This window comes from Rattus norvegicus, chromosome 1 (genome assembly GCF_036323735.1).
Source record: "Rattus norvegicus strain BN/NHsdMcwi chromosome 1, GRCr8, whole genome shotgun sequence".
Classification (NCBI taxonomy): domain Eukaryota; kingdom Metazoa; phylum Chordata; class Mammalia; order Rodentia; family Muridae; genus Rattus; species Rattus norvegicus.
The window spans coordinates 116,384,180-116,399,321 of NC_086019.1; the positions used below are offsets into that span (position 1 = coordinate 116,384,180).

Here is a 15,142-nt window from a genome sequence, read left to right on the forward strand (position 1 = left end):
AAGCAATTGAATGGGTGAATGATTTATATTGAGTCTCACTAAAAAGTTGTTACAGTTCTATGTCTGGAGAGGCCAGGCATGTATTGGCATTGTAATTGTGTATATGTTTTTCTTTTTTTCTTTATTCTTCTCTCACATATTACATCACAAATTTACCTTCTTTCTTATCCTTCCATTCTCTTTCCCCACCCCCACAATGCCTCTTTCCCAGATTCACTCCTTGATTTCCCTTCAGAAAGTAACAGGCCTCCCAGAGATAGCAACAAACATGGCAGAACAAGTGACAATAAGACTAGGCATAAATACTAATATGAAGGCTGGACAAGGCAACCCAGTAGGAGGAAAAGGCTCCCCAAAGCAGGGAGAGTCAAAGACAGCCTCTGCTCCCACTGTTAGGAGTCCTATGAGATGACCAAGCTACACAACCATAACATGTATGCAGAGGTCCCAGGTCAGACTTATTATACAGGCTCCCTGATTATTGCCTCAGTCTTTGTGAATCTACCATACTTCCTCTCCCTCTTCCAAAGGATTCCATGAGCTCTGCCTAATGTTTGGCTGTGGATCCCTGCATCTGTTCCTATCAGTTACTGGATGAATCGTCTCTGATGGTGACTATACTAGGCTCCAGTCTAGGAGTATATTAGAATATCACTCTAAATCATTTCGCTGACTTTATTTTTGCCACTCATCTTTGGTTCTATTCTAGATCTGTGGGCTATCTAGACTTTGGTTCTTGGCCTTCCAGGCAGTGTTATGCATGGGCTTTCTTTCATGGTGTGGGTCTCAAGTTGGACCAGTCATTGGTTGGTCATTTCCACAAGTTCTGTGCCACCTTTACCCCTGCACATCTTGTGGGCAGGACAAATTGTAGGTTGAAAGTTTTGTGGCTGAGTTGGTGTCCTATTTTTTCTCTCTTCCTTTTGATGGAGGGGAACTTCATAGCATGACTTGTTAATATCTCAGCAGACAAGGAAGGAGAGAGCTTCATTTAAAAGTAGAGTATCCTTGAAAGGTCCATGTTAGATAGGTTCCATACTCAAATGGTTCTACAAACTCCCCAAACACACTACCAACTGGTACCAATTTTTTAACATGTGAGCTTATGGAGAAGATTTTGTATTCAAACCATAATATTTTAGCTAAATACTTGTCAATTTTGTTGATTATTTTCCAAAGAGCCAATTTTTGTTTCATTGATTATCTCCATTGTTTTGGATGCATTCTATTTCATTTATTTCCATTATAAGATTTACCATTTTCTTTCTTATGCTTACTGTGGACTTACAATGCCATGTTTTAGTATTTTAACATCAGAGTTTAAGTGATTGCACTGAGACCTTTTGGAGCAGGCTGCCTTATGTCATCACTGCCTTATCTATGCTCAACAATGCTGTTCTACTCTGTTTCCATTTCTTCTCTTTCAAGGCATTTAACATTTTATTTTTTGAGTTTAAAAACTTCTATTTAAAGATTTTATAGAACATGATATTTCATTTACATATTTCTGTAGTTTCCAAATTTTCTTTCATCATTGATTTCTGAATTTTACTCTAGAGATAAGTTTTATAACTTAACTTGGGAAGTAGGCTCATAAGGGTCTGGGAGAGGATAACACTATAGATTGATTGAGATTAACATAAAAGTCTGGGAGTGCCAGGTGTGGTTTGGCCATGCAGTTAATGCAGAGGTCACCAGGCTATGAACCACAATTATTCCCAGCCTTCTGGGTAGAAAACAGAATACATTGCTTCTTTTGAAGAAACAACCTTGCGTGGTTAACATTCCTTGTTTCCTTAATGCTTATTTATGAGCACAAGACCATTCTCCACTGTCTTGACTTTTATTTTTCCATCCGTTACTTTTGTGTTGATGCTTCCAAAACACTGTTTTAATTCCATATTACTCTTATTTTGTGAGTTGCTTTCTTAATTATTATTATGGTTATTACAAGGAACGTATTAACTTGTAGCAGTCTATTTGGATCAACACTATTTTAATTTTGATAGTCAAAAGAGCTTTTCTCTTTACAATTTTTCATCTCTTTGTCTTTTGTGCTACTATTTGCTACAAAACTTTAATCTTTATATATCTTATGTTCAGTTTTATAATTATTACTTTAAGATGGCACACTTTAACACGGAAGGTCAAAAAAGATTATATCTATATTGTTTTTATTTATTTAAATGTTCCCATGTGTTATTTATTCATGTGGTTGGGGTAACATTCCAAAATGATTTTCACTTAGGATTCAAGGGCTTCTTTTAGATGAAAGGTAGCCATGACTTTTCCTGGTTTTTGATAGGAATGCCACATTGTCTTTCATCTTGAATGGCAGTTTGGTTGGGTATAGAATTCTTGGTCGACAGTCTTTTTTTTTCAGCATGTTGTCTATGCAATCCCAGGGTCTTCTGGCATCAGTATTGTGTGGTTGCTAATTTTATTGAGTTACATGGCTAGTTGCTTGTCTCACTGACTCAGAACTTTCTCTTTGAGCCTGTCTTGTCTTCAAGAATTTTTTCTACACTATGTCTGAGTGTGGCTATCTCTGAATCTATCCTTATTGGACTTATCTGAATTCCACAGATGCCAAGATTAAGTTTTTCATCATATTTGGGGAGTTTTGCTCATTATTTTTTCAAATATTCTTTTTATCATTCTCCCTCTGCTTTTACTTTTAGACTCTTATGATCCTTATATTGGCTGCTCCATGGTGTCCCACAAGCCTCTGATGTTAATAATTTCTACTTATTAATCTTCTTCCTAAGATTAAAACTTGTTGTTCTTATCACTGCCCAGCTTATGCTTTTATATTATTAAAAGCTTTAAAAAACCAACTTACATTTTCAAAAACCTTACCATAATTTCAGTTGTTAGAGATGAATAGATTTTTAAAGGTCTTATTTTATATTCACATTGACATCCTTCCCTAGCTGAATTTGATGCATTTGTCATCATAGAAATTTGTTCTGTCAGTATCAATAAAATTTTTTATTTATTTTTTCTTATAAAATGTTTTGATCATATTCTTCTTCCCACCTCTTTCCAGGTCCTCCCCACCTTCCTACTATTCAACTTCATGTTCTTCCTCTCTCTTTCAAAAAAAATCAAAAACAATAAAAAAGAAAATAAAAGCAAACAAACCAGACAAAAACCTCCAGTCAGACAAGCATACAAATAAACAAACAAAACAACAAAACAAAAACAAAAAACCAAAAACAAAACAAAGAAAATGTGCCTGAAAATACATGGAGTTTAGTTTTATGTTGGCCAATTACTAGGCATGAGGCCTGCCCTGCAGGTTGGTATGCCCGGTAACACTCCGTTAGAGTAAACAGATTTTCACTTTCCCAGCAGGTATCAACTGCAAGTAGCTTCTTGGTTGTGGGTAACTCTTTTTGTTCACTTCTCAATAAAAACTTTTTTTCTCACTGGTGATTTGTGCACCTCTCCCTGTAGACTATTGAGATCTTTGAGCACCTGGAGAGGTTTGGTTGTCAGAGTAACTTCAATGATCTGACTGAGTTGTACTTGTTGACCATCATACAGACACTGTGAGATATGAAACCATATCTCCTCTGGCTTATTCAGACCTTCGACAGGACCCCAAAGGTGCATTCTGCAAGGTTGGCCATGTTTCAGCTACAGCTACCCTACCACCTGCTCTCTTTATTGGCTCTTCTTTGGTTTGAATAATGCAGCCAGTTGAGTTCACACAGATAAATAATTTGGAAGTGGAGTTAAGAATTTGTTGGCCTATTAGGGATTTTTTTAAAGACTCTGAATATCTCTATTTTGAGTCATCATATTAGAAACAAGAAAGTTTGTTGACTGTTTTATTTGTTGTGGCCATGTTTCAAGTTTTCAGCAATAACTTTAGCAATGATTTATAAAAATCATGTGAGATATAATTATTTCATAAGCTTTTCAGATGGTTCTTTGCGGAAACTGTGTTTTGTTGTTAGTGAATGGCACAGCTCATTGGAACAAAACTCAACAAATGGCTAATAAGGTTTTCTTTGACTATTGGCACAATATTACTTAAGTGCTGTGTGTTGCATTTTTCCTTAGGCCAGAGGTCTGGGGATAGAATAAGATATTTTGGGTAAATTATTTCTCCTACCATCACAAAAGAACTGACACAATAAAGAGTTTTTCTTATTGTACCATGTTTAGTGTTGATCAGTAAAGGCCCTTCGGGACAGGGAACTAACATTTTTTGATGCCATCATATGAACACATAGCTTCTGAGTCACCTTGGCAAGAAAGAAATGGTGGATAGAGCTGAAAGCAACTTTAAGTTCTGGATAGGAATTTGGATTTTGTTTGCTCACAGCTCAGTGAATATGTCGACCTTATAGCTTCATTTAAGTCCATGGGACTGAGAAAGCTTCCAGTAGGAAGGAGAATAACAGAATGAGGAGCTGGGAGTGTATACTGATGAGCCATTACACAAAGTGTGCTCTGGAACACATCCAGTGGCCTTATGTGACATGACTTGTGAGCTATTGTACCATAGTCCTCAGGCATCAGAAATGACGAGAATCTGCCCAGATATTGGTCAGCATGAAAAGAGTCAATGAAGAAATGTGTCTTTGACAGTTAGGGAACCTGAAGAGTAAGGGAACAGGCCTGGTGACTCTGTGATCTCTAAAGGCAGCTGGATACATTTCTGAGGTCCAGGACAATTTGTTACCCTGTTTCAAAGCTCTGGCCACATGGAGGAAAGTCATTGTAGCTGTCATTCTATAAATATTTATTTACATTTGTTTGTAATGGCCAAGCACTAGAAACCATTGAGATGTTCTTAATGGGAAAATGGAATGTACATCATGGCATAGCCAAATATAGTACTGACTGGTGAAAAACATTGAAATTTGATTCACAATGTGAAAAGAAAAAACCTTAAAGTAATTGTGCTGAATGCTGCTTTTCTGTTAAGGGAATCTGACCACTGTCGCATAAAAACTGAATGTGAGGGCCAGAGTACATTTCAGAGGTAGAACATTGCATAAAATGTGTGAGATTTGAGGTTTGATTTACAGCATTGAGAGGAAGGAGGGAGGGAGAGAGGGAGGGAGGGAGGGAGAGAGAGAAAGAGAGAGAGAGAGAGAGAGAGAGAGAGAGAGAGAGAGAGAGAGAGAGAGAGAGAGGCAAATACAAATCCTCATTCACAGAGAATACAGAGAATGTCAATTGATCTATCAAGACAAGAGAAGATGTTTTGTTGGGGGTGTGTGAGCATGCAGTGACAGAAGGATCTGGGGGGCGGTGTAGAGCATGAATGAGCATGAGTTCTGGGAATGATGAATATGCCCATTATCTTGATTGGTTCATGAATGTATACATAAGCCAAAATAGAAATTATACTTTTAAATGTACACAGTTTGCTGTACAGCATTGTTTTCCACAAAAAAGCAAACCATTCAGAAGATAAATCATGCACTAGTGTGCTAGCACCGGTGTTTTACAGGCTGTATTTTTGCCTGTTTTACAGGATGGATTGCTATTCTGGGTGCCATCTGGTTGCTAATTTTAGCTGATATTCATGACTTTGAGATCATTCTACACAGAGTAGAGTGGGCGACTCTCCTCTTCTTTGCAGCACTCTTTGTGCTGATGGAGGTAAGGCTTTGGAACTTTTACTTGATTTTAGATTTCATATTTTGTTTGCAGAGTGAAACCTAAGGCTGAACATCTTTCTACATATTTACTAAATGGGAAATGATGGTGATTAATGTTAAGGTGACCAGCATTTTTATTTCCGACATTTAAATTTCTTATAACAATGTTTATTTGGTTTACTAATCTTTCTTTTCCTTGAATTGTTTTTGTGACATATAAATTTATTTTAATTTGTTACTAAAACATAGAATTTGCTCAAAATAAGTCTGGAGGAAAATGACTTACAAGAGCAAGTTCATAGGGCACAAGGATCCAACTTAGGCTGCACAACATTGAATGAATACTGCTGTATAGGCAGAGAAAGACCATGTCAGAGAATATGTGATGCTACGTATTGTTTGATTGTAACTGTTTCTAAAAATTGCTCACAATATGTATTTTATTTATTTATTACATATAAGTACACTGTAACTGTCCTCAGGCACACCAGAAGAGGACATCAGATCCCATTATAGATGGTTGTGAGTCACCATTTGGTTGCTGGGAATTGAACTCAGGACCTCTGGAAGAGTAGTCAGTGCTTTTAACCGCTGAGTCATCTCTCCAGCTACAATATGTATTTTAATCTTGAGGCATTGTTTATAAATTTGTGCCATCCTTAAACAGAGAGGAAGAAAAGAAACTAACAAAAATACAATTCACCAAAGAGTTCCTGACCAAGCACTGGTTCATTGTGTCCAGTGACCTTTAACCTGTGTTATATGCCTTCACTTTTTAAGGCAGAACATTTCCCAGATTTCTGAGTAGTGGCCTTTTTGACTCTTAGACGTGTGTTTCTTAGTTTTTAGAAATTAATTTTAAAGTTAACATACACAGTAGTGGGTTTGTTCTTTTATGGCAATTCCATGCAGGTATTATACTTTTTCCCTCGTTCATCTCCCTTCTGTCACACCCTTCCATGCTCCACTCTTACTAGTCCCCTTCCATCACGTAAATATCGTCCCTTTGGCTTTCATGTCCCCTGGGTCCCTTAGCCTCTCCCTTTCCACCTTTCCTGACTTCTTGAAGATCTGCTCTCACTCATGGTCCCTTATGTGCACTCATGACTACACACACACACACACACACACACACACACACACACACACACACTCTTAACCCTATATTCTACATAGAAGACAAAACGTACAACACTTGTCTTTCTGAGTCTGGCTTTTAGTGGTTACATAATGGTCTTCCAGGTCCATCCGTTTTCCTGCAAATATGATATTGTTTTACAACTAAAATTTTTCATTTTGCATCTGTGATTATATATCCATTATGTGAGTCTGTGTGTGTATGCGTGTATGAGCACACACTCATCTGTTTATGGACATCTAGCCTGATTCCATGTTTTAGGTGCAGTCCTTGTGATTGGTGCAGCAGTAAACACCAATTTGCATGACCTCTTTTGCAGATTAGCTTCGAATTCTTCAGGTACATATGCATGAATGATATACCTGGGACATATGATAAATAAATACATTAATTAATTAACTTCTCCCTCACATAGTTTATCCCTTCACCCCTCTCCTCATCTTTGAGAGGGTAGCCCTTGCTCTGCCCCCAGTACTCCTTCACCGTGGTGCATTATGTTTCTGTAGGATTAGTGCATCTTCTCCCGCTGAGGATGACAAAGCAGCCCTCTACTACTTATGTGTTGAGGGCCTTGGACCAGCCTGTGTATGCTCTTTGGTTGGTTCCTCAGTCTCTGGGAGCTCCCAGGGGTTTAGGTTTGTTAACATTGTTGATCTTCCTGTGGGGTTGTCATCTCCTAGAGGGTCTTCAATCATCCTCTAACTCTTCCACAGGGGCCCTGAATTTTTTCCAATGTCTGTTTGTCTCAGTCAGCTGGTAGATAGATCCTCTCAGAGGGCTGCTCTGCTAGACTCCTATTTGCCAGCACAACATAGCATCATTAATAGTGTGAGGGATTTTGCCTGCCCATGGGATGGTTTTCAAAATGGGCCATCATTGGTCAGCCAATCCTTCAGTCTCTGCTCCATCATTGTTCTTGCATTTCTTTTAGACAGGACCAATTTTGGGTCAAAAGTTTTGTAGGTGGATTGTTGTCTAGTTCCCTAATGATAATTCTATTTTGAATTTATTAAAGAATGTTCCCATTGAATCCCACAGAAGCTGCAATCGTTCATATTCCTATGAAGTGTGTATAAGGTTTCTTCTTTCCCTCACCACCAGTTGTTATTTGTTTTATTAGCTGTTTGAGAATTTCCTGAGTTTTGACCATATTCATTTCCCTCCCCCAACTTTTCTCAGATTCACACATTTCCCTTGTCCCTTAACTTTGTGTGCTTTTTATTGCCTTATCGACTCTAATTTGTGCTACCCAAATGTTCTTTGACATGGGGACTTTCATTGGAGCATGGTCGACATACTAAGGGCTACTGTCTTAGAGGAAATGGATACATTTCTATATTTCAGCAGATAATGATTGCCAATAACTCAACAGCAAGCTGGGATCGAATCTGGTGTGGACTTGCATAGGTCTTGAGCATATTGTCACAATTGCTCTGAGTTAATATGTGACGTTTCCTTGCCTTATCTAGCACACATTGTTTTTATACTCTTTCTGCCCTCTCTTCTTCAATGGTTCCTGAACCTTGGGAGGAGGGGTGCAGTATAGATGTTTCATCAGGCATTTATGGACATTGTGCAGTCTCTTACTTTCTGCACATTGGCTAATTGTAACTCTCATGTTAATCACATCATTGAAGGTAGAAGTTTCTCTGATAAGGGTTGGGAGATGCATTGATCTGTGGGTATAATGATATGTCCCAGGAGTCAGTTTAATATTATGGACATTGTACAGAATAATGGTAGTAAATTATAACCTATGGCCTATGACCTGTCTAGCCATGTGTTTTTGGCCCAATAATGCTGCCAGCTATGAGTTTCATTGTATGGGGCTTAACTTAAATCCAATCAGAAAATTGTTGGTTATCATCATAATGTTCATGCCTCTATTGCATTAGTGGGTATGTCTTGCAAGGATGGTTATTATTATAGTTCACTGGGTTCACACTTTGAGAAGATTATTACTTTTATCCTCTGGTAGCATGCTAGCACTATGGAAGCTAGTTATGAGTGACAAATCTTACAGACAAATTTCAGTTTGATTCCTTCTTGTCCTATGACTCAAGTATGTGGAATCTTTAACAACAGGATCTCCCTGTCAAGATCTGGAGAGTAATCTGAAACTTGGATTGCAAAGAGCATTGACAATCACCTGTAATGTCTAGGGATCTTTGGTACCTCATTGAACAATAAGTCCTAAAGAGCTATCCCATTTCCAGTACTAAACTTATGGTGTCTGGTAGGGTCATTGTTGACCCATTATAGGAAAACTTAATTTTGGCTCTTGTTGTGTATGTGAATAGATGTATTTTAGGAAGCTTCTAAGGAATAGATTTCCATAGGAGTTTTTATAAAGTCTTTGGTGTTTTTTCTTTTCTTTCAGTTTTCCTCTCCTACTCTGTCCTTCCTCCCACACCACACTCTATCCCTTCCTACTCTTAACTCTTCTCTAACCCATTATGTCAGGGCATTCTATTTTCCTTCTCCTGAACACCTTTACCTGTAGGCCCTTAATAATTTCCTTATCTTTATGGGCATCCAAATAAAACACTCACATCTAAAAATTCACAGCTGGCATCTACAGCTGAGAGAAAACATTTGACTTTTGTCTGAGACTTGGTTACCTCATTCGGAATGACTGTCCAGCTTCAGCCATTTACCTTCTAATTGCATCATCTTACTTTTCGTAATAGCTGAGTAATAGTCCATTGTAGAAAATGCCACATTTGAATTTTTTATTCTTTAGTTGATGGGTATATAGACTGCTTTTGTGAGCAGAACATCACCAAACGTGGATGAACAAGTGTCTTTACAGTAGGATATAGAACCCATTGGTTACATGCCCAAGAGAGGTATAGCTGAATTTTAGTTTTAGCTTTTTGAAGAAATTCAAGTTGATCTCCACAGTTATATGGTTTACATTTCCACCAGTGGTAAATAAACCCTCCACATCCCCCTATCCATGCATTTGTTGTCTTTTTTTTTCCTAGATGATGGTGATTCTGATTGTGTCTTATAGAATTGCAAAGATTTTATTTTCATTGTTCTGATGCTAAATATGTTGAAAATTTTCAGATATTTATTGGACAGTTATAATTTCTTCACAAACCACTCTTTTAGTGTACTGGCTTACTTATTGATAGGATAATGTATTTTTTGATGTTTAATATTTGAAGCTATTTGTATAATGCAGATATTAACTGCCTGTCTGATATGTAGGTAGCAAATTTTTCCTCATTATGTATATAATCTTTTCACTTTTGTGCTCATGATTTTGCTGTACAGAAAGCCTTCTAATTTCATATAATCCCTTTTCTCAATTCTTGGGGTTATTTTCTCTGTTATCAGAGACTTTGTTGAAAAGTCGCTTGTGCCTGTACCTTGAAGTATTTTACTATGCTCCCTTCAGCAGTGTCAGATTCTCAGGTCTTTCATTAAGGGCTTGGAGTGATTCTGAATCGATTTTGTACAGAATGAGAAGCACGGCTTTAGTCTCAGGTGCCTCATTCGGAATGACTGTGTCTAGCTTCAGCTATTTACTGTCTAATTCTATCATCTCATTTTTCTTCTTAGTTTCCTTCCTCTGCATGTGGATATTCAGTGTTCCTTGCAGTATTTGCTGAAGAGGCTGGTTATTGTTTTTTTTTTTGTTGTTGTTGTTGTTGTTGTTGTTTTGTTTTCTCTATGTTTTTGGCACCTTTGTTAGGATGCTACAGTTGTGTGAATTTGTGAGCACTCTGTTTTGTTCCAGTGGTCTATAGGTCTGTTTTGGTGCTAGTATAATACACGTTTTGCTTTTCTGGTTCTGTTCTAATATAGTTTGAGATCAAATAGCATGAAGCCTCCAGCCCAGTTCTTCCTGACCCGTCATGCTTTGCTTACGGGGGTGGAATCTTCTACGCTTCCATGTGAAAGTTAACATTTTTGAAAATTAGCCTGTTGTTAGTGTTTTAATGGCAATTGTACTAAACCCACAGGTTACTTTTAATAATATAATCATTTTAATACTAGTAAACCTGCCAATCTATATGATGAATGTTCTTGCATGATCTAGCAAGTATGCTTAACCTTGCAACATTAGAACATAACATCATTCACATATATATATATATATATATATATATGTATATATATATATACTCAAGAACTGAACAAAAATTGTTTAAAACAATGTTTGAAAAAGTGTATGATTTTGTGTTAGGTTACATTCATTATTATTCTTGGCCATATACATTTCTGGGCGGAACACACTTTTGATTCCATCTTGAATGTGTTTTTTACTTTCTTGGTAGATACACTGAATATGACTCCTCCCACCCCTGATTTCTCTTTCTAAAAGTTTGTTTGGGTATATAGAAAAGCTATTAATTTTGCATGTTTATTTTCTACTCTGCTACTTTGCTAAAAATGTTGATTAGGTCTAAGAGTTTTCTAGTGGAGTTATTAGGCCCTTTTAATTATAGATTTATTTTCTTAGCAAATATGGATAAATTTAATTCTTCTTAAATTTAAATTCTTATTCTTTACATATATTATATCCCAACTGCAGTTTCCTCTAACTCCACTCCTTCTAGTCCCCTGCCCCCACCAGTTCTATTCCTCTTTTGTTTACCCTCAAAAAAAAAAAAGCAAGCCTTCCAGGGATATCAACCAAACATGGCATAAAAACTTACAATAAAATAACAACCGAAATGTAAATAAGAAATACTCAAGTTAATAAAGATAAAAAAAACTTACAATAAGACTAGGCACAAACCCTCATATCAAGGTTGAAACAGTTAGCCCAGTAGGAAAAAGAGTCCAAAATATAAGCAAAAGAGTCAGAGACATGTCCTTCAGTTCTGCTGTGAGGGATCCCACAAGAACAGCAAGCTATGTAACCATAATGTATATGTAAAAGACCCAGTAGAGACCGATACAGGATCTGTGGTTGTAGCTCCAGTATCTGTGAGCTAGTGTGAGCCCTGCTTAGTTGATTCAGTGGGTCATGTTCTTCCTGTGTTCTCAACCACTCTTCGTTCCTAGAATCCATTCTCCCCTCTTCTAGATTCTCATAGCTTTGCCTAATGTTTGACTGTGGTCTCTGCATTTGCTCCTATCAGTTGCTGAATGATGCCTCTCTGATATCAATTGGGAGAGGCACTGATCTATAGGTATAGTAGAAGATCATTAGGAATCAATCAATTAATTTTTTGGCTAGTCTTATTTGGTTCTATCCTGGGTCTCTGGACTGACTAGCCTTTGGTTCCTGGACATCTATGAACTCCTTCTTGTGCTGTGGGTCTCAAGTTGGACCAGTCATTGGTCACTTCTACAAGTTCTGTGCCCCCATTACCTCACCACATCTTGTAGGCAGTATGTCTTGTATGTCAAAGATTTTGTGGCTGTGTCGATATCACAGTCCCACCACCTTGCTTGATTATAAAAAATAGCCACCTTTGGGTTCCATATCCCCCCACTATTAGGGGACTTCACTAGGGCCATTCTTGTAAAATTGAGGGAGTTTCCACTGTACTAGGTCTCTACATTGCCTCCCAAATGCCTCCCTAACTCCAGAGGTCTCTCCCAGTACTCTTTCCCTTCATTACCCAATTCCGGAACCATCCTGTTTCCATCTCCTCCTGCCCCCAGTTCAACCACAAAATCTATTCTATTTCCACTTCCCAAAGAGATCAATGTGTCTCCTCCTTGAGCCATCTTTGTTACTTAGCTTCTCTGAGTCTTTGGATAGAAGTATTATTATCCTCTACTTAACAGGTAATGTCCACCTATAAGTGAGTATATACCATGTTTGTCTTTCTGGGTATGGGTTACATTATTCAGGGTTATTTTTCTACTTCCATTTGTAAATTTCATGATAACATTGTTTTTAACAGCCGAGTAATACTTCATTTTTGTAAATGTACCACATTCTCTGTATTCATTAATCAGTTGAGGGACATCTAGTTTGTTTCCAGTTTCTGGCTATTATTAATAAGGCTGCTTGAATATGGTTGAATATGTGTCCTTGTGGTAGGATAGGGTGTTGTTAGGGTGCATACCCAAGAGTATGGGTCTTGACATAGAACTATTCCCAGTTTTCTGAGAAAGCACCATATTGATTTCCATAGTGACTGTTCAAGTTTGTACTCTATTAGCAGTGAAGGTGTGTTCCCTTTGTTCCACATTCTCACCATCATGAGCTGTCACTTGAAACAGTGGGGATTTCTGGTTTTTGTTGCAGACTCAGTTGTGTGATGTTTTTCTGGAGGCTCTCTTATGAGAGGATGTTTTGCTGAGAGAAAACCTGTGGCATTTTTCTAGAAGCTGTTTGGTGAAAGGGCATGTGATGTTTTGCTGGAGTGAGTGCTTGAGATGACATGTGATATTCAGTAAGAGTATAACCCAACAGACAATGGACGGTGCTCTAGCACTGGTTTGCCTTAGTGGTCTTCCTTGGGCTTCACCTTGCTGGTCTTCATTGGCTTTCATCTTGTTTCTTATTCACTGATGATGCTCTGGCATAGGTGCACCTTTTTTTTTCTCCACTTATTCTCAATTGTTGTGACTGTCACTTTGTAGAGAAAATACATCAAAGAATTTGGTCTTTGATATAACAGTGGGGCTTCCACCAGAGGTATGGGTTGAGAAACGGTGATGAGAAGAGAGATGTTTGGGGATAGGCTGTCTGGGCACTAGCAGAGTGTTGGTGGTCCTCAGGCAGGAGGCTTATCTGGTTTCTGGCTGCTGTCTTGCTCTCTGGGAGGCTTTTGCAGGAGGTACGGGGATAGATATGGTCACAAGGAGAAGAGGAGCTGTTTCAGATAGTCTGAGCTGGCACTGGGAGAGCGTTGGTGGTCCCTGGATAAGGTGCTTACCTGTGGTTCCGAGTGTCAGCTTGCCTTCTGGTGGAGTAGGAGGTAATTTAAATTCTTCATTTCCCATTTATATTCTTTTTATTTCTTTCACTTTTCTTAATGTTACAGCTAAGACTTCAACAGCATATTTATAGGAGTGGAGCAAGTGTGTGGTTTTCTTTCATTCCAGAGTCTAGAAAACATAATCTCAGTTTACCACATTAGAAGAATGTTAGTTTATAACCATGTCATGTATCCCTTATTATATTAAATCCATTTTATTTTACATATGTTCTGAACGTCTTTAGTTTTTTGAAATCATAAAGAGATTTGAACTTTCTCGAAGGCCATTTTTTTGGGAGGCTACAGTGATGACACTTGGTGCACAATCATGAGGACCAGAGTTAGAATTCAACACCCATATATCAAATTGAGCATCCTGTAAATGCCCATAACTCCAATTCAGAAGGATCTGATGCTTTCTCTGGCCCCTATTTGTATTCTAACCCGTGCATACATAAGCATACAGTCACACACATAAATAAGTAAAATAATCATAATAAAGATCTATCCTGAACTACCGAGTAACCATTTATTTGTCTGCTGAATTACACTTACTGATTTCCATATGTTGAAACAAAATTGCATTTCTGCAATAAAATCAACTCAGTTACACTATACAATCTTCTTAATGTGTTTTTCAATTCTATTTATAAGAATTATATTAAGAATTGTTTTGGTCATCAGCAAAACTGTTACCATACTTTTCTTTATTTTTTTCAGTTTTATCCACTTTTGGTGACAGTCATTTCAACATTGTAACATCAGTTTGGTAGTACATTCCTGTTTGATATTTTATAGAACAATTTGAGGAAAATTACTTGTAGTTCTTCTTTAAATGATTACTGATTATTTAACCAATAATTGAAATGATTTTCCAATCATTTAACACTGAATTTATCTGGTGTCCTGAGCTCTTATTTGTTGGGAGATTGTTATTACTGCTTAAATTTAATTGAGGATTATGCTTCTGTTTAAGTTGTATTATGACTAATCCAGATTGTCAACTTCACTACACCTGGAATAATTAAATTCCAAACACTAGCAACACCTGTGAGGGATTTTTCTTGCTAAGATCATTTGCAGTGGGAAGACCCACCTAAAATCCTGGCCACATTTTCTCTTGGTAGCCCACATAAAAAGATGTGAAAGAAAGAAGCTCTTGTTTATTTTTTTGTTTACCCTCATTCTCATTGGAAATTTCATTTTTCCTGTTCCTAAACAACTTCTTTAAATACCAATAACCTAAATTCTCCAGTCAAAGAACACAGACTGATGGAAAGGAACAAGAAATAAACTATCTTTTATAGTTAGACAATATTGCTGATGCCAAGAAGTGCATGCTGACAGGAGCCTGATATAGCTGTCTTCTGAGAGGCTCTGCCAGAGCCTGACAAATACAGAGGTGAATGCTCGAAACCAATCATTGGGCTTAGAATGGGGTCCCCATTGGAGGAGTTAGAGAAAGGATTGAAAGAGATGAAGGG

At 37.6% G+C, this 15,142-nt stretch overlaps 1 protein-coding gene across 1 annotated transcript in view; it reads left to right on the top strand.

Annotated features, from left to right (window-relative positions):
• The window catches only part of Oca2 (OCA2 melanosomal transmembrane protein), a 329,813-nt gene that overhangs the window by 132,154 nt on the left and 182,517 nt on the right, over positions 1 to 15,142 (top strand). Inside the window, exon 19 of the mRNA NM_001271493.1 lies at positions 5,498 to 5,625. Coding sequence (NP_001258422.1) covers positions 5,498 to 5,625 — 128 coding nt within the window. The remainder of the gene's footprint in view (positions 1 to 5,497; positions 5,626 to 15,142) is intronic.